The sequence below is a fragment of the Mytilus edulis genome, chromosome 8 (genome assembly GCF_963676685.1).
Source record: "Mytilus edulis chromosome 8, xbMytEdul2.2, whole genome shotgun sequence".
NCBI classification, from domain to species: Eukaryota; Metazoa; Mollusca; class Bivalvia; order Mytilida; family Mytilidae; genus Mytilus; species Mytilus edulis.
In genome coordinates, this window is record NC_092351.1 from 60661053 (window position 1) to 60681611 (window position 20559).

Genomic DNA, 20559 nt, shown 5'->3' on the forward strand with positions numbered 1-20559 from the left:
TTGAAAAGGGGAGATAACTCTTCATTTTGTACAAAATTTTGTTGCATTGTTAGTGAACTTTGAAATCAATTTCTGAGCCATCCACTGTTGATTCAAAAATATCTTTGACATATATATCCTTTGTATGATATAAACATTGCATTGGAACCAAAAATTCAGTGGGAAAAAATTATCTTGTGCCACCCATATCATAGGATTTGCCTGATATTTACTTAGACATCCTCTTAATTAAAGAATTCCATGTGTCTATTAACTCACGACAGTTAACAGATCTGCTTACTCTTTCAGGTCACTAAGATTTTTATGGTGTTCGTGTTGCTCAATCTTTAATTTTTCTATGTTGTGTTTTGTGTACTTCTGTTTGTATATTGGTTTTAATCTTATTTTTAAGCCATGCATTGCTTTATCGGTTTAATTTCGACTTATGAGTTTGAATATCACTCTTTCGTCAATCGGAAGTAGTGTACGGATCTGGTAATTCCTTGCACACAGATATGTTTCATTCAGCAGCTCCCCCAACAGAAAGATCGGTGACAATCAACTGAGAAAATATTGATAATAATGCAAAAAAGAATGTGTGATATGTTTTAAGGATTGATTTGTTAATCTTTTTATGATTGGGTGTACAATTTGATTTCACTCATAAAAGTGTGAAGTTGTTTTAAAATTTGTATCTTCGTAATGCATGCTGATTTTGTTTCCAAAGCCTATACTCTAATCTAAAACACTCAGACACATATACATGTGTAACAAAAAGCAAAATGCACAATCATATTTATGATATATCAAAGAGCCAACTTCTATAAAGAAATGCATAGCAGATAGTAAATCTGTTTACGATGCAGTCTGATAAATGGTCGCATTTTCTTCGTTCTTTCAAATTTTACAAAGTACTTAAAAGTGGTTCAATGGATTCAAATGAGAAATTTTGCAATTTAAGGGGTATCTCATGCTTGGTGATTTTCAAAACAGCTACTAATAATTGTCTGAAAACGTAGCAAAATTGTATTGGCCTTATAGAAAAGATTTAGATACAATAGTTAATAATATATTATAATATTTTGTCGTTTTATTATCAGCATTGTCCAGTTATTTCTACTGCATCCATTTCATAATGTTCGTGAGTATTTGTTGTATCAATCTCAATGTGGACTTCATTTGCAGGAAAGGCAACAGTCTGAAATCAAAAATATTTGAAGAAACAATACAGAATTATTCAATTTTCAAAACAACGGTACACTGATTAAAAGATTCTCATGTGCGAAATGCATTTTATGTAGGCGGTAATGGTAGAATTTCTGCAATTTGTGTTTGATGAGTCTTTCCAAAGCTGAGACATTTTCACATATGTTGTTATATGTTCACGAAAAAAAATCATATTTTTACACAAAAAAGATCTCAGGAAATGCAGTTCTTTGGATAACGGAGGTATAATATACTAAACGATACATTTAAACTCATTCAGTCGCAGTTAAACTGACAACACCATGGGTAATTAAGAACAAGAACAATACAAACAGACAAACAGACAAACATCAGCACAGAAAACATAACATAGAAAACCAAAGACTGAACAACTCAAACCAAACTAATATATTGTGATCTCCGATGATCAAGAAGGATTAGCAGATCCTGCTCCACATGTGGCACTCGTACAATATTAAATTACTACTTAATTTTACACATTTATTAATAGATTTTCTGCTCGTATCAGCAGAAATGGGAATTCTTTATCTCTTATTTTTCAACATCTAAATTTGGAAATTACAACATGTCCAATATCACTGCACGGAGATTTTTTGTTTACATTTTGTATGTGAGTACAATATAAAAAAGAAGATATGGTATGATTGCCAATGAGACACCTATCCACAAAAGACCAAAATGACACAGGCATTAACAACTTTAGGTCACCGTACGGCCTTCAACAATGAGCAAAGCCCATACCGCATAGTCAGCTATAAAAGACCCCGATAAGACAATGTAAAACAGTTCAAACGAGAAAACTAACGGCCTTATTTATGTAAAAAAAAATGAACGAAAATCAAATATGTAACTCATAAACAAACGACAACCACTGAATTACAGGCTCCTGACTTGGGACAAGCACATACATAAATAATGTGGCGGGGTTAAACATGTTAGCGGGATCCCAACCCTCCCCCCTAACCTGGGACAGTGGTATAACAGTACAACATAAGAACGAACTTAAGGCTCGTTAGGCAAATATGGTCGTTGGCCTATATAAAATAGACAAACAATAAATATTGAAGACTACATGTTGAAATTAAGATATGTATCATAAATTTGTGTGTCGCTGAATATTTGACAAATACACAATAGTACCATGTTTTGTTATTTTAATAATTTAAACTATGAAGTAATTAATGCAAATTTTATTGTCTAATTTCTGGCAAATGATAAAATTTAATACTCAGTCGAGACATGCAAATCACGATCAATTAATGAAAGAGAAGAGATAACAATGAACCAATTGAAATCATATATACCTGAATGGGTGGAGAGAAAATTCTGCTACTTGTTACAGTGGATAGAGTAGCTCTGTTAACTTCCCATACAGTATGCCAAGTCCCATTTGGGGCTTTAAAACTTATTCTCCAAACCGACCCGCCATTATAAGTCTCATAGATATTAATACTCTGAATGTATGTTTTCTTCGAATATTCAATCTGTGAACAAAAGTTATATCGTTAAATCAGTACACATGCAATTTGTATATTAAAATCGGACTAACAACGCAAAAACAACTACGGTTAAGAGGTTCAATTCTCTAATAAATCAAGGACATCTGAAGATATTTCAATATTTAAATTTGTATGCATGCATAACAATCAGTTTGAAAAAACTACCTCCTCGTACGAAATTATAAGGCGTATTGATTGTATTTTAACAATGACATCTGAAGGTGAAACAAAGCTTAATTTACTAACGACTTTCTTAATTCAGACTAAACGATGCGATGGTTAAAAAAATAAGTGAAATTCATTTATTGAACAATATAGTCTTTTATTATTTATTCTTTGAAACTTTTTTGTACTTCCTCAATATAAACGTACTAAGAAATTGAAAATAAACTCTGACGAGGATATTGTATTCTAATACAAATGCGATAAGTATAAAAAAAAAACAGGCGAAAGTTAACAGAGGGACATTCAATTGAAAATCTTTTAATTGAAGATGAAAAACATGTTTTAATGAATTGTCCTGTGTATGAAGATTTGAGTTGTTATTTGTTTTATCAAGCATCTCTATTTAATGTTAATTTTATGCAATTGTCGGATGACGATAAATTTATATTTTTATTCACAAATGAAAATATGTACTTTTATACTGCCAAAATCTGCAATGACATTTTATTGAAAAGAAAATGTATTTTATATAGCTAATTTTAGTGTAAATATTGTATATACATTTTAGATAGTCTCTCATAACTCTTTTAAGGGTGGCTCTTGTATGTTTTAAAGATTTAAAGATTTATTGATAACGCTCAGACACATAAATGTGTAACATGAGGTCAAAGTATAATACATCAATTGAATGACGAAATGAGCATGCAGTACTATCTAAACACATAGAAATACAATAATAATGGTAAATATTTTAGAATAAACAAGCAATTTTCTTAATAAAATATGACAATCGTTTGTAGACCTCCATATTACATATGGACAATAATCCTTCCATTTTAATATATTGAGGATTAATAGTATAATATTTAGGTAAGTATTTGTTTCTATAATTAACAATAGAATCATGTTGACATACAAATAAAACATGAAATTCATCACCAATAAATTTATGACATAAAGTACATATTCTCTCTGGTCTAGGTATATTTTGCCAACGGCCTGTCTCAATTGGAATATTATGATGTTGTTTTATCAACTGTTGTATGTTTTATATAATGAAGAGGTGAGACTTAAATAAAATATTGTCTTGTCTTGTCTTGTCTTGTCTTCAAACTCGTAAGTCGATAATTAACTGACAATGCCTTGACTAAAAATGAAAAGGACAAATAGGCAAACAAAATTACACAAAACTAATGACCGAGCAACGCAAACCCCATCAAAATCTGGGGGTGATCTCAGTTGCTCTGGAAGGGTAAACAGATCCTGATCCATATGTTGCACCCGTCGTGTTGCTTATGTCAGTTCAAACCATGTATCTATAAAACAGTACAATACCGTTATATAATGATCAGATGATTCTCCTTTCAGACACCAAGTGCCTTCGATGTCACCATATTGAGGATACACATTAGGTGGTCCTTTAACTTGAGCTGCTGACCATCTGAAATTACAAGAAGTCTGCTTTTTTCAAAAAGTCAGTATATCCAAAGTGTATAAGTAGATGTAAAATAAAATGTTTAATTTGTTTCAGTACGGTACAACACGAAAGCTTTGTTGATTCGGTATAGTTTTAAGCTACAGACAAATGCTCTATAGAGTTTTCAAAAATGAAATTACATAAATACCGAACGCAGGAGTAAATTTAAACAAGAATATGTCCCAACTACACGGATGCCCCATCTGCACTATCATTTTCTATGTTCAGTGGACCTTGAAAATGGGATAAAATCTCTAATTGGGCATTCAAATTAGAAATATCATATCATAGAGAACATGTTTACTAGGTTTCAACTTCATCAAAAACTACCTGGACCAAAAACTTTAACCTGAAGCAGGACAGACGGACGAACGGACGACGCACAGACTAGAAAACATAACGCCTATAAATAGGCCATTAAAAGACCTTATCGAATACAAACAAAAAAGAAAACAATATAGATACCATTATCCTCCAAGCAAAATGAATAAAGAGAAGCATACATACAAGCAAGTACAAAGAGAGAGCTAATTGCAAACCAATATATAAATGCTAGCATAACAATAAAAGATATAATGCAATATAGGCAGAGTGAAATAAATGAACAGTGCGTTCCCATAATACTGTTGACCTGCTTTTAGTGTTAGTTCATCGAAGAATATATAAGATTGTGTGTGTAAGAGCTAGACCTATTTATACTGTTACAGTTTAATCTTTTTAAAAGCTAGAGTGCTTCACAGTATAAAGTCAGATTTTGTTTTCGTGTTTTTGTGACTTATTAACTTTGTACTTGTTTGTCTTTATAAATATTTTGATATGAGCGGCACTGATGAGTCTTATGTAGACGAAACGCGCGTCTGGCGTACTAAAATATAATCCTGGTACCTTTGAAAACTATTATAGAGAGTTTTGATATTGATCATCAGAAGATGTTTATTACCTTTTTTCTATTTACGTGTTTCAGTTTCATAATATTAAGTAGTATTAGTTATCATACTTCAGGGAGTATCTCTTTGGTGAGACAAACACGCGATATCGTTTGTTCTGACTGAATATTTTTACCCTCTTTTCTGCTAATACAAATCATTCCTGTACTATAATCTATTCTAATTTCAGTTGCAGTTGCTACCCATACTTGTAAAACGTCATCGGTGCCATGGCAAAATATTTCTTACAAAGTTCACCGGCAAGTGATACACACATACTACAACTACATAGTGGTCTTGAATTATAGATTATAGGAGCTGACGTTGTGTATCCGTTTGTTTACTTTACAGTTTTTTCCTATACCTGTCTTTGAACGATTAAATCTTTTTGTGTTGTATGATTCATGCGTGACTCGGTATTTGTCCATCCGGCTCTCTTTTATTTTTTGGCCATTGGCGTTCCTGTTTCAATTGGTCCAGTGTAGCGATTCAGTCACATGAGGTTTTGAAAGTGTTGTTTTCATTTGTTAACCGATTTATTCATATTAAACTCAGGTTGTACTTTCCGGGTAAGTGTATTTGTTTTACGATACTGAATTTACTATCATCTATTTTGTCGTTGTGTGTTTGTGGCGGATGTGAACACAGTTCAGAAAGATATATCCCAATTATTAAGAAATTTTGTATGATATAAAATACTGTTTGTACTATCAACTACAAAATCCTTTATTTGATAGATTTGTTCCTAAATAAATATAAGCAGCCGTAGTATGATTGCTACAACTATCCACCATATTTCAAATACTAGTAGATTGTATATTTGTTTGAATTTCCAAAATCAGTAACTATTGTATGTTTTATGTCTGTGATAACTCATGATTTCTAATCATTGGCACGTTAACTAATTACGTCTACCTGGAATGCAACTGAGATGAGTTACGCTGACCACGTGTCATTGTATATCTGTTGTAGTCCCCTACCTTTACATTGAAAATAATGATCAGCTTACCCATTGTCATCCCACTGTGATTTGAAGCCGGTTACTTTTGACACCCATTGACGATCTGTAAAACAAAATTAATACATACTTTTCAATTGTATATACTAGCAAGAGCAGCACTATGGGTACCATCTGTGGAGCAGGATCTGCTTACACTCCCGTCACACCTGAGACCAGCCCGGTTTATAGTGGAGTTTGCGTTGCTCAGTCTTTAGTTTTAAGCTGTTTGTATCCTGTTTGTCTTTTGAAATGATTGATATTTTTTTGTCATAGCATTGTCAGGTTATTTCCGATTTTATCTTCGACGCATTCAGCAATCCTCGGTAGAATCCGCTACAGTTTAGATGAGGGTACGGAATCGGCCGAGTTGAGACGAATGATCTTCGACGTTCGGACTTTTTATCATACATCTTTTCCCGCACTATCCGGTGCTAGGGATGGTCTAGAAACTGTCATTGAGACGAGATATTTAGTTTTGTATTAAATGCTTATGTGTTAATTTGAGATGAAGAACAGCAATACGATACTGTTTATTCATTTGAATTTATTAATTTTGTGTCATTGATTTATATAATTATCAGTGTTCCAGCTAGGATTTGAAAATAGAGGGGCGCGTTTTTAAAAAGGGCACTTTAGCGCGTTCTCACTGAAAAAAATCAAATACTTAATATTACCACATAAAGACATATTTTTAGCAAGCATGTAGCTTAGTTAAATAGCTATTATATACAAGTTTAAAAATCATTTTGTTAGAACATATAAGTTAAAATCAAACTGATAGCAATAATAGACATTACTATATTCATTTCTCTTTCAGAACTACTGATTTTTTCAAAGAAGAGTTCAAATGCAAATAAATATTAAACAACAATGAAAAATCTTCTGTTTTTCTTTTTGAAGAAGGTTTTCACACATAAGTTTCATCACAGTTTAATTTTACAGTTAATATTTTTGTTAATGTCTGTGTTTTCAAGTTTGCCCTGTGACTTGTCTTTATCAATTTGACCTGAGAGAATATTTTCTCCACCTCTGCTGTACTGAGTGGTTGTACATGTCATATTGCAACACTGAATAGTTTTGCAACAAGATAATAAACATACATAATAGGTTTTTATCCTAATGACAAGGTGAATGAAATGGCTCTAGCAGACTAGATAAGGAACGATCTGTAAGTTCTGCTGATGACACAAGAGCTTTAAAGTCCTGGTATTGAATAAGGAGAGTTTCTATCTCTGTATAACCATACATTGTTTCACTGTTGTCTGTTCAATTCAACAAGCATCTCCGTATATTTCATGTTGAGCGTATCTAATAAAATCAATAAGTTTGTCAAAACGGATTTCAATCACAGGCACTTCTTTCTATTCATATTGGAAGACCCCCTATCAACGTATATTTACGGAAATATACGTTGATGGGGGTCTTCCAATGGATAGAAACAAGTGCCTGTGATTTCAATAAGAAAATTGATACAACAATCGGACTTTCGAGAGCTCCGTAATCGGAACAATAATAAATTATTTCAATTTTGTAAGTTTATTATCAATTCAACAAGCATCTCCGTTTACTCCATGTTGAGCGTATTTAATAATATCAATATTAAAGTTAGTCAAAACGGACTTCAATTTAAGAAAAAATGATATAAAAATCGGACTTTCGAGTGCTCCGTAATCGGCGGAATTTACAATAGAAGAACAATTGCGATATTTGATAGAAACCTTTCTTCTTCTCGATTTTTCATAAAGGTAAAGAATTAAATTATTTTTTTACTTTTGATGGTCATTATTCTTGAAAAAAGATGTAATAGACTGGCAAGTCAAAGGTCACTAAATTCAAATTTCTTTGGTTATTTTGTCTTATTTGGTCCTTTAACAGTTATAAACTTTTCGTTCATATCCCAAATAACCATATGGACACAGGTTTCGCGTCTCTCCACATACTTTTTATCAAATGACTGACTTGTCTTCATACAGCTATATAGCTATCAGCATCATAACAGTTGGTTTTGTTGCTACCACTAGTTCATGGCAAATGTTGGATAGGGGTTTTTATGGACCTTTGAATTTAGTGACCTTTGAGATCTTTTGATTTGTGGCTTAAAGATAATGGATAAGGCCCTTTTAATACAGCGAACTTGAAATTTGCATAATAAAAGAATATATGATGGTCGGGTTAGTGTGATTTTATGTTGTTGCCATTAATATTTTTCATTAAGCGCAAACTCGAAAAGGTGATACAGATCTGGCTGTTTTCGCGTTTCCACCTGATGATCAATTGATAAAAAAAAACGTAATACCAGTTTAAACGTTTGAATCATTTCATGTAACAAAAAAAAAGTACAATATTTGTCAGAAGCCGAAAAGCGTTACTTTCGTTCTATTTTTTTTTCTTTTTTTTTTTTTTTATCTTTTTTGAAAGTAATTATATTCGTTTTAATTCAGTACAAAAAAGAAAATCAGAATATACAAACAGATGCGGAAAATAAGTTATAAAACTGTTGTTTATTTGAATTTTTCAAAATACATTTATATTTGATATTCATTCTTAATTCAACATTTAAAGAAGAAAAACAAGCATTATAGCCTACACATATATAAGTGTTCGAGTAAAAATTTCAAAAACCTACAAAACATGGTTAGGTAAACCGTTTGAGATTTTTCCTTGACATTAAAATGTGACCGAAACCACAACGAAAAGACTGAAGTTAAGTTTTAAAACACCTTTGATAAAAATTATGTAGCAAAGTTGAAGATAGAAGAATTCTATCTATTAAAAACTGACTATAATCCACTAATTTTAGTCCAGTCTTATCAGAGAAAATAAGGTAGGTCAATTTTAAATAGCTAAATCTTTACAAAAAAAACGTTATTTATTGTTTGCAAGAGAATTTATACCACATGAATCTTATTTTTTTTTATGCTGTAAATTATACGTACAAAAAAGTCCTGAATACTGCCTCAGTCTGACAGATCCAATCGAGTGCTTTCCCGGCGAGTTACAACAGCCAGAGGTATCCAGATAACACTCCGACTTCGTTGAATCATAGAAAGACGCACAAAGACCACTTTCCACAAGTAAGCGAGCACACCGTAACGCAGATAAACTTTTTTTTATTTTGAACACGGGTGAATTTTCAATAAAACCAATATTTTTGTCAACCGAAAATTTTCCGCTCATAATGTCTGTTAGCCCCCATGTTATTTTTGTGAAAGTAGTTAATACTATAAGGTGTTCGTAAAGACGAATCATGCTTTTAAAAGTTTTGATCTGGAACTATTTGTTAATGATCATGAGTAGAGTTTGAAAAAGTAGGAAATAGATTTTCTAAGACGAATGATGGTCTTTTAAATAAAGTCAAAGTCAACAAAAATTAAACTCTCTAAAGGTAGTATAAATATCGGAATCAACAGCGCAATCTTAAGTAAATCATTCTTATTCAAACAAAAAGAACAGATCTAAGACGAAGTTCTTTCATTTTCACGTCAAAGTAAACAAAAAAATAAATTCCAAGGTAACACTTTGGTTGAACAGAATAAATAGGCTATGAAATATATTTGGAAGAAAAAAACTTCTTAATTGAAAATTATCATAAAAAGGATGTTTATGTTTATTGGTAAATTGATAAAGAAAAGCTACAAAGTAAAGAATAATAATAAACAGTTTTTGAGGGAAAAAATAAATGAATTTAAGAACTTATGAATAAAAATGAATCACTTTTGAAAACAGTAAAGTAAACATACTCGATTCAGTCTTCATCATTTCGGAGTCAATAAGGATCATTTATTAACAAAACACGGCAATCAAGGTATATCCATTAACAATATATAAGTACCAACCAACACGGAACTTTCATTAGCATTATACTGACCAACAAGGAACATTCATTAAATAAACTCATCATAGATACCAGGGCTGATCAATTTTATATTAGCGCCAGACGAGCGTTTCGTTTTCAAAAGACTTATCAGTGACGCTCGAATAAAAAAAAAAATTAAAAAGACAAATATAGTACGAAGTTGAAGAGCATTAAGACTAAAATTCCTAAACGTTTTGCCAAATACAGCTAAGGTAAACTATTCCTGAGGTAGAAAAGCCTTTAAGTTAGTATTTCAATATTTCAAAGTCAAGCAATATCCACAGTAAGAATAATTTAAAAAGTACATTTTCTTTCCGAGTTTTTCTTACATCTGACATATTTTGCCCACCAATTGACATTTATTTCTTCGAATCCAAATTATTTCGTACACATGCGCATTACTCAACTTTTTTTCTTCAAAATTTCTAAACTGATAATTTCTATAAAAAAAGTTACGTGACGATTTTTTTATAATTTGGTTATCCCATTTTTAATTATACCTTATTTATATATTTTTTTAACAAAACACAGTTCCTGTGTTGTCAAAAATACTGTAAGTACAAAAAAGAAGATATGATATGATTGCCAACGAGACAACTCTTTATAAGAAACCAAATGAAACAAAAATTAACAACTATAGTCATTGTACGGCCTTCAACAATGAGCAAAGCCCATACCGCTGTGTCAGCTATAAAAGAATGAATTGCAGAAATAATGTTTCTTAAAAGTACAGACAGACCTCTTATCAACTATTGGTCAAAACTAATGATGTTTACTTAATATCTATAGGTTTTCATAGCCTTTCTTTGTATAAGTTATCGGAAATCAAAAGTATAGAACAATCCTTGTTTTGTGCTATGTAATTAATTCTACATCATATTTGTTTGTGTTTAGAATATACAATTGTTAGTTTGATATGTAAATACCTCGCACGAGAAATAGTTACGTTCAAATCATATGTACATGCACTTAATTTGGACTAAGATAATCTTCGTCACAAGTTGTAGAAACCTGTATAAACATAAATAATGTAATCATATATAAGGATAATAGTATTGAAAAATTAATATTAAGTGCAATCGACATTATTGACTTTTAACGTTTACTCCTTAATTCAAGTTGAATATACAGGTTATTTTGACTTGTATATGATATTTTCTGTATATTGTGAAACACTTTTTAGAAACCTCTGTTGAAAATCCGTCAAGCAGTTTTCATGTGTTTGAATTAAAGAGGATTTTGCTATTTTGCCCTTTTCGTCATAGAGCTGTTCATGAAATTTGAGATTTTGAACGTTTCTGATGAAGGTTTATCAAGTAATTTGGGTGTGCCAAATTTATATAATACCAATTTTAATATAAGACATTTGCGATGTACTAGTAATTGGAAGCAGGCTTTTAATTTAAACGACTTCTGTTCAAAAATACTTCTATTGAAATGTGTCGATAATATTAACAATTCGTTTACCGTCTGAAAGTCACTAACAATATCTAGATACCGTTTTAGTCGTCTGATTTTAATTCAATCAGTTGTGCATTTTGGCCTAGTCATGATAGTCTGAATTAGCATAGGTGTCAACGTGTAACTGCAAAGCAGTAGCCTCCTCCCTTACTTACCCCGTCGACCATCGATCTCACCCTTTTTTGAGTTTATGCAATTCCTTCAATTTGACCTTGATTAATCTCTTCATACTCGATTCAAACGATTTGAATATCGGTGAACTACAAAACTGTTGCCTTTGATGTATTGTGTAGTCACGAAAAGTATATAAAAGAAATTAGACATTAACCTTAAATTATAGGCAATAAGCTAACGGCGCCTGTAAGTCTATTGTCTAAATGATATTAGGGATTAGTTTTAAATCCTTGTATAATATATACATGTGTAAAGGTACCCTAGTAAAATCGACTGTATATAGTAAAATGTACCCACCGGACTGTTTCCTCAGGAAGTACTTGTCCAGAATTGAGTAGGACGATCAAGTTTCAATACTTATTTTCCAAGAACCCAGTTGTAGTGAAAGATGTCTGGTTTCAGGACTTTTTAGATTGAAAAGATTTTAACATTTTTTTTTTAATTTTTTTTGTTTACTATTCACAAACGTTTACTTGGAAAATAAATATAAATGCAATTCAATAATAAAGATCGGAGATTCACAGTTAATACCACCTACTAAGCTAATGTATACCATATATAACAAGGACTTAAAAATTGAAAGCCAGTTATCATATATCTATGATATAAAAAAAAAAAGTAAAATCGCAAAAATACTGAACTTCGAGGAAATTCAAAACGGAAAGTCCCTAATCAAATGGCAAAATCAAAGCTCAAACATATCAAACGAAGGGATACCAACGGTCACGTTTCAGACTTGGTACAGGCATTTTCTAATGCATGGTTTTATAGCTAGCTAAACCCCTCATTTGTATGACAGCCGTATAAAATTCCATTATATGGACAACGACGTGTAAATAAAACAAACGAACATAATACATGTAATAGGTATAAATGTAAAAAAATACGGGTACAGCAACATTGTGTAATAATCTTTTACTCTGTAATATATCCATGAACTTACGGATTTGAACTGGAATACATACAGTTTTCTATTGCAGTTTCAATATAATGTGGAATTTATGATCATATTTATTTTTTAAAGATTTATTATAGAATGCAACTTTTTAGTAATTCATATTACAAAAAAAGAGTTTGGTAAAATATTCATGAATTTCAAAATAACATTATATTTACACTATAGAACTATCGTGTATTATCCAGTTAAAGTATGCGTTGCGTCAATTCTGACAAAAGGATAGATTTGATGTCAATTTTCTTAAGATCATTAACTGGAATGATTATAGAAAAGTTATAAGACGTATCTACATTGATTTGTAGTAAAATCAATATTGCAAACGTCATGTATATTTGTCGAAAAAATAGGAAACCAATTTACAATTCAAATACAGATGTGGAACAATAAGGATATTCCATTTGATTACAAGCGAGTCAACCACCCAACGTAGTCACTGGACATTAGCAAGCAAAAAAATACAAATCAACAAAACAAGAGAACAACTGCCATAATCATATTAACACAACAATTAACAAATATGACAAAGCAACAATCGCTGAGAATTTTGAATTCTTGACGTAACATTTTAATCAGTTTACATTGAGGTCTGGAGCTGGCATTTCAGTTACTACTAGAAGTCGTTTGTTAATTTATGCATCATTGTCATTTTGTTTAGTTTCTTTTGTTACATATTCTGACATCGGACTCGGACTTCTTTTAAATTGAGTTTTACTGGGCGTATTGTTATGTGTTTTTTTTTTTCATACATTGCCTAGAGGTATAGGGTTAAGATCTCTAAAAACATGTTTAACACTGCCGAATTATTGCGACTGTCCCAAGGTCTGGCCATGGCCTCTGTTGGTCTTGTATGACTTTTGATTTTAGTTTCTTTTATATATTTCGGAGTTAAGTATGATGTCAATTAATATCACTGAACTAGTATACATTTTTGTTTAGGGGCCAGTTGAAGCACGCCTTCGGGTACGGGATTTTTTTCGCTGAATTGAAGATCCATAGGTGGCCTTCGGCAGGTATCTGCTCTTTGGTCAGGTTGTTGTCACATTCCCCATTTCCATTCTTAATTCTCTTTCATATTTGAATTTTCTGACTGCTATTTTGTGTTTCTTTATTGAAAGGGTTATTTGTTCTTATAGTGATTTAGATTATATTGCACTGTTGACTGTTGTGCCATTTTTTGACATTTTTACCCATTATATCTGTTTGTTTTGCTTGACGCATTGTTGTCAATAAAATGGATATTAGTGAGAGGTTTATCTAGCTATAAAACCAGGTTTAATCCACCATTTTCTACATAAGGAAATGCCTTAACAAGTCAGGAATATGACAGTTGTTTTCGAGTCGTTAGATATGTTGAAGCTTTTGATGTTGCTATTTTATAATAAAGGACTTTCCGTGTTGACTTTGGAATTCGGTATTTGTTGTTATTTTACCTTTAAGGTATAAGCTCCGGATTTGGGCCAGGCCTCCTCTAATCTTGGACAAAGGTGAATCAGCAAGGATTAAGTGTAAACACTGATATAGCCACTGATTTTAAACGCTGAAAGAAATGGTATAATAGTAAGTTTTTGATGTCAAGGATAAAACTATAGATACGAGGGTACATTTGAGCTAGTATTTTGTAAAATCAATAAAGAAAATAAATCTAAGATATCCGAACCAATTATATAGATCTGACTTATAATAACTAGTACGTACAAATTGTTAATCATAAATCACCAAACAGATCGAGATAGAGTCTACGACAAATGGCACATGCGCATTGTACAAACTACAGTATCTTTAAAACCAATAAATAATAGCATGAAATGAATAATGTCATATTCAACCAAAAAAATAGTGATATTTTTAACGCACATTCCTGAATTAGTTATATTTTATTATTATAATGTTTGTATTATTTTATTATAAAATCTATATTGTCACTTGAACATATTTAGTTTGTGAAAAAACAAAACGAATCATAGTATAGAAAAAAACATAGAAATTCTAGCAAACTATTTTAAATGTCAGAACACATGGAAAAATAATTATAAGACTTCTGCCCTCAGTTTTAATGACTGTTTTAAAAAGCAGCAAATATTTTAACATGTTCCATGATGAAGGGGTTTAGCATTCGTTTACTTTTTGTTTTTGGGCAAGTTTGGATAAGATACACAAAATTATGAGTAGGTAAACAATTTTGAAACAAACCATCCCTTCGATGGCTCGTCACAAGTAACGATACATGAAAACTATGAATAAATTTATATTCAATCCTTTATACTGGAAATTGATGAGTTGTTCGGTCACTCGTTCCATATTTTTTCTATATTTGAATTCATGAAATAATTATTCGTTTTATTACATAGACCTTGGACTTTAACGAGAACAATTACAGCAGAATGCATTGAGTGTGTAGGTAAAGGTAATATCTGTGTTTGGCTTGCTTGCTAGGTGAAGCGTGAAGTCATGATTAGGTTTTGTACTAAACTATCTTCTTTTAAAAGTAGACTACACCTATAGTTGTTAATGTCTGTGTCATTTTGGTCTTTTGTGGATAGTTGTCTCATTGGCAATCATACCACATCTTTTTTTTTTATATAGTCCGACATATGTCCAATCTATCTGTCTGTAGGAGTATGTATACCTCACCTAATAATGACTTCACGGTTCAGCTGACAAGCAAGCTAACCAAAGATTTAACCTTTACCTACACACTCAATGCATTCTGCTGTAATAGAACATGAGAGGAATTATTAATTATCCTCTATGCGTTCTCAATATTGTGTTGATGCAACGTCATTGTCGGTTGATGCAAAACTTATTTCGTGCTGATTTCCCGGGTTATGCATTGCGAACCAATGTAATAAGATTATTTATTACATTGGTTGCAATGAATTACATTGATTTCCCAGTTAGATAAAAACCGATAATTTCACATGTGAAATAAACGTGGTTATTTCACTCTCTGACGTCATACAACAATAGGCGTTGTCAAGACGTCGATAACGTCGGATCAAAACAAATTGTCAATGCGTAGGAAAAAGATATAGTTCCTTACATTTTCTACATTAATTTCATAAAAAAAAGCCAAATTTTGCCAATGTAATAAAAAGAATAACTAATCGCCGTATTTGAATATCAAAAATAAGACAACTTGTGACCGAACGCCGCTATGGATTAAACTCGTGCTGCGCACTCGTTTAATCCATGCGTCGTTCGGTCACGCGTTGTCTTATTTTTGATATTCAAATACGGCGATTAGTTATACTATAATTATTACATTGGTTGCAATGAATTACATTGATTTCCCAGTTAAATAAAAACCGTTATTTTCACATGTGAAATAAACGTGGTTATTTCACTCTCTGACGTCATACAACAATAGACGTTGTCAAGACGTCGATAACGGCGGATACACTGACAAACAAATTGTGAATGCGTAGAAAAAAGATATAGTTCCTTACATGTTTTACATTTATTTCTTTTTAAAAAGCCATTTGCCAATGAAATAAAAAGAATAACTAATTAAAGAATTCAATATCGAAAAATATTCAACTCGTGACCGAACAACACTGATAATAAACTCATGCGCTACGCGCATTCGTGAATTAATGTGTTGTTCGGTCACTCGTTGAATATTTTTCTCTATTTGAATTTTTCGATTAGTTATTCTATAATTATTTATTGCGAACCAATGTAATAAGATTATTTATTTATAAGATAAGTAAATCAGACCTAGTAGTTTTGTGGTCAAGTATGTATGAAAATAGGTCATGATAGATAACGTATTAGTAGATCCAACAAGTCATGTCGAAAGTCGTTCTCGTTTGTTTGACATTTTTGTCATTAGTGGCTTTAAATAGTGGCCAGCAGCAGCAGCCGGTAAGTTATAATGCTTATAGTATTCAAAAATCATAAGCGACGGAAAATAGTTTCGAATGAGAGAAATCTTGTGATGGAAAGAATATTTCGTGAGGAAAGATTGTTTGTTAATGGGACAACAACATTTAAAAAAAATCAAAGGGTCACTGCTAGATATTATACAGTTACTGTGTTTTGATGAGGTAAATATGTAGTTTTATTGACTTCTGAAAAACTGATATTCACTGAGGCCAACGGCCTCAGTCAGTTTTTCAGAAGTCATTTTTTTTGCGCGGTGAATATACTTTTCCGCAGGTGAATATGCTTATTTATTCAATTCCCATTTATATAGAAAACCCTACTAAATTTTTTTTGCGCCTATTCCAAGTGAAGTCAGGATCCTCTAGCCTTTGTAAATCTTGTATGTTTTTTTTTATTAATCTAAGTTCATTTATATGTTTCGAATTTTAGTGTGACGTCCATTTTTACTGAATTAGTACAGATTTTTGTTAAGGGGCCAGCTGATTCCTCAGGGTGCAAGATTTTCTCGCTGTGTTGAAGACCCATTTGTAACCTTGGGATTTTTTGTTTTGTTCTTTGGTCGGCATGTTGTCTCTTTGGCACATTCCCTATTTCCATTCTTAAATTCCTTAAAAGATGTGATATTCAAGTAAATACAACAAGATTACCCCCTGTTTATATGGGACAACATCCCTAATGCGCCTCGAAATTAGGAACCAAAAGTCACGTGTAAAAAAAAATCTCTGTGTAGTGATATTGGACATGTTTCTATTTTTTTACAAATGACTGAACTTAACCATTTGTGGTGATTAGGAACGTAGAGGAACATAGAATAAATGTGTAAAAACTATGGAGCTATTAAATGTGTTCAAAGTATTAAATTTTCAAAGAACTTATTGTGTTAAAAAGGGGATATTTAACACAAGGAGCCGCATCACAAAAGGATGTTCGGGGTATGCTAATTTACAGAAAAAGTAATCTCACTTCGTACCCCGAAAATTTAACCACATATGTGAAAATGTCACAGCTTCGAAACGAGCTATCATACATATCCAAGTTTACGATATGGACTGAGCTACAGGAAAAAACGTTACCATTACCGCCTATGTAAAAACAATTAAAGATTTTGACCCATATGAAAAATTATAATTTTCGTTATATTCTCTTGCAAAGGTTATGCTTGTTTCTTTTATATAACATTCTTCGGTATTTGTGTTTCCATTTTTATTATTTGTTTTAGATATCGTGTCATTTGTGTAGAGGACCAAAATTTATATGTGAAAGATCTCATGTATCATCAGTCTGTCTAGATCCCAGTCAACAATTCTGTATAAACGATGTAGAAAATCTTAAAGATGGCTCAAGATACGTAACCAGAAGGTTTGTTGTCAAATATCTTTGTAAAAACTGTAAGGGAGCTACCATTTGATTTTTATGGGGGGGGGGGGGGGGGGGGGCTAGGATGAAAAATTTTGTCCTGCATTTTTTTTTAGCTGTAATATCTGTCCTGCCTTTTTATTTTTTCACTCTGTTCGGTCCTGCCTTTTTTTTTTTAGTTTATCCTGACTTAATTTTACCAAATTTGTCGTCCTGACTTCTTTTTTTTTGCAAGTGTCTCATCCTGCTATTTTTTTTTTACTCAAAACTCCTGTCATGCCTATTTTTTTCAAATTTCATCCTGACGGCAGTTCCACTTAAGTAAGAGAACAGGTAAATAAATCTTTCAGCAAAAAATCACTAGAATATGCCTATTCAATCTAGGACCCTTACCCTACTTTACTAATGATATAAAGTTAGACACACTAGAAATAGTACAAAGTTCGGACTCCTTGGTGTTTTTCCATACAATACAATGTAAATTATTTTGCCCATTTATTTTTTCATATAAGACTTAATAGCTCATGAAAGATCATTGACCAAAACTTTAGAAGATTCTTGAATTTCCTTCGTTTGTTTTGAGACCCAAATAACACCTATGCAAATATAAGGTAAAAGTCCGAGTCAGACTTTTCCCGCCATAAATCTCAAATATCTCGAAAAGGAGGTCCATGACCTATAAATATTTTATAGCTTATTTTTAGCCTTAACGAATACTCTACCGGCTTATAGTATCAATTTTAAATTCTTGATTTATTAATTTTCAGTTAACCTCACCTAAGTACATCCTTAAGAACATATTTTTTTCCACTATTAAAACTTGAAACAACCTCAGCCCTCTGAGCATTGTGTAGAGTCGTTCAAAGCAGCTGTCTCAACCTACACATATAGTCTATAAATGGTTTAGGTGTAAATAGTTTTATTTTAATATGAAAAAATTATTCATAGAGTAAAAATGTGAACTATATAAACATGTTAGAACTAATTTTGTTAATAATTCTTAAATTGCACTGTTCATTTAGTACGTTTCCACTATGCCATGCGTACGTAGTACAAGTGAAATAAACTTCAACGTGTTAAAGGCGGTCACTACATTGTACAAAGTAGAAAGCAGAAAACAGTAGAAAAAAATATATAAACGCCAATGAGACCAATCTCCCATACAGACAGAGTTGTCGTCCTTTCCTCCTCAATTTGAATCTCCCATACAGACAGAGTTGTCGTTCAATCTTGATTGAGGAGGAAAGGATGATAACTCTGTCTGTATGGGAGATTGCAATGAGACAACAACCGATGAAACATATTTTCACTGTCCGAGGTTAGGGGAGAGTTGGGATGCCGCTATCATGTTTAACCCCGCCACATTCTGTAAGTACATTTCTGTCCCAAGTAAGGAGCCTGTAATTAAGTGGTTGTCGTTCGTTGATGTTTTACATATTTGTTTTTCGTTGATTTTTTTTGTACACAAATTAGGCCGTTAGTTTTCTCGTTTAAATTGTTTTACATTTGTCATTTCGGGGCCTTGTATAGCTGACTATGCGGAATGGTCTATGCTCATTGTTGAAGGCCATACGGTGATCTTTAGATGTTAATTTAAGTGTCATTTGGTCTACAGTGAAGAGTTGTCTCATTTGCAATCATACCACATCTTTTTTTTCTTATTTACTTAACTTTTCTGACGAATATTTTTGCAATGTAATTGTTGTGTGCTAAATTGCAACTATAAAAAAAATGTTTCAATGTTGTTAACATGTGCTAATTGATGTATTGATAGGGAGCCGGACAGAAAAACAAAAATAGCATCGACATTTCTATTCAATGTATCAAAAAATAAATATTCAGAAAATAGAAATCGATACCAGCGTTAGATTCTGCATGAAACTTTGGGTTTCAAACGAATGGATAACAACTGTCGTTTTCCAGACATGGTACATGCATGATCATGAATGTTCTTATATAGAATATGGTGGATTAATCTAGTTTGATTGCTGGCAAACCTCTTACTTGTATGCCAGTCGAATATAATTGCAAATATTTAAGCAGGAGAACATATTTTTTTTTTTTATATTTTTACCATTTGTATAATTATATTTATTTGATTTGCAAGTGTTATATATTCAGATGTGCCACAAAGGCAGAATGTGATAAAGATTGGATAACTGAATCTTCGAACAGAAATGAATGTAGCCATTACAATGTATTAATCCTGCAAGATGCCCATTTCGAATGTTCATTCTGTTGTCAAGGAGACAACTGTAATCTCCAGACTGTGCCAGATAATCTTTACGGATCTGTTGTGGGATGAAATAAAAATGAAATAAAACATTCTTCTTTTATTCAATTTATTCATTATTGAAATTTCCATTATTTAATTAAACAAGAACGGTTACTCTGTGATCAGACAAGTCTGTAAATCAACACAGACTAACAGAGTTAGTTTATTTTTCTTTATTTTTTAAGGTCATTTTTCTCTATTCTTCAAACTTTTGGCCCATTATTCTCTATTCTTTATACGATAAATCGTGTTATGTGTCCTCTACCTACGGATGATGTAGTCTGTAGCTCTAGCGTTGGTATTGCTACGAGGCCATGTACT

At 32.0% G+C, this 20559-nt stretch overlaps 2 protein-coding genes across 3 annotated transcripts; one reads left to right on the forward strand and one right to left on the reverse strand.

The window, feature by feature from the left end:
* Positions 1 to 798: 798 nt before the first annotated feature.
* On the reverse strand, positions 799 to 9542 carry LOC139485966 (F-box/LRR-repeat protein 4-like). 2 transcript variants are annotated; one of them, XM_071270642.1, is made up of 5 exons: positions 9210 to 9474; positions 6283 to 6337; positions 4206 to 4311; positions 2511 to 2690; positions 1043 to 1177 (listed from the first exon to the last, which is right to left on the reverse strand). In XM_071270642.1, exons 1-5 carry the CDS (start codon positions 9448 to 9450, stop codon positions 1076 to 1078), a joined length of 684 nt encoding a protein of 227 aa, XP_071126743.1. In that variant the 5' UTR covers positions 9451 to 9474; the 3' UTR covers positions 1043 to 1075. The 2 variants fall into 2 exon arrangements, with proteins under 2 accessions (XP_071126744.1, XP_071126743.1); XM_071270643.1 differs by lacking the exon at positions 2511 to 2690 and having other exon boundaries at positions 799 to 1177; positions 9210 to 9542.
* Positions 9543 to 16317: 6775 nt separating this feature from the next.
* LOC139485967 (uncharacterized) lies at positions 16318 to 20299 on the forward strand. The gene is made up of 3 exons (XM_071270644.1): positions 16318 to 16586; positions 17827 to 17966; positions 20085 to 20299. The coding sequence occupies exons 1-3, from the start codon at positions 16512 to 16514 to the stop codon at positions 20266 to 20268; spliced, it is 399 nt and encodes a 132-aa protein (XP_071126745.1). The 5' UTR covers positions 16318 to 16511; the 3' UTR covers positions 20269 to 20299.
* The last annotated feature ends 260 nt before the right edge of the window (positions 20300 to 20559 follow it).

Bases quoted from the DNA above. Each gene is read 5' to 3' on its own strand.
- LOC139485966 (XM_071270642.1), bottom strand. From the start codon at position 9,450: ATGAGCGGAAAATTTTCGGTTGACAAAAATATTGGTTTTATTGAAAAT. The intron at 4,312-6,282 runs GTAAGCTGATCA...TTGTAATTTCAG, and splicing joins TCACAGTGGGATGACAATGG to ATGGTCAGCAGCTCAAGTTA. The intron at 2,691-4,205 runs GTATTGTACTGT...TTTTGTTCACAG, and splicing joins CATCTGATCATTATATAACG to ATTGAATATTCGAAGAAAAC.
- LOC139485967 (XM_071270644.1), top strand. From the start codon at position 16,512: ATGTCGAAAGTCGTTCTCGTTTGTTTGACATTTTTGTCATTAGTGGCT. The intron at 16,587-17,826 runs GTAAGTTATAAT...TATTTGTTTTAG, and splicing joins GTGGCCAGCAGCAGCAGCCG to ATATCGTGTCATTTGTGTAG. The intron at 17,967-20,084 runs GTTTGTTGTCAA...TTATATATTCAG, and splicing joins TCAAGATACGTAACCAGAAG to ATGTGCCACAAAGGCAGAAT.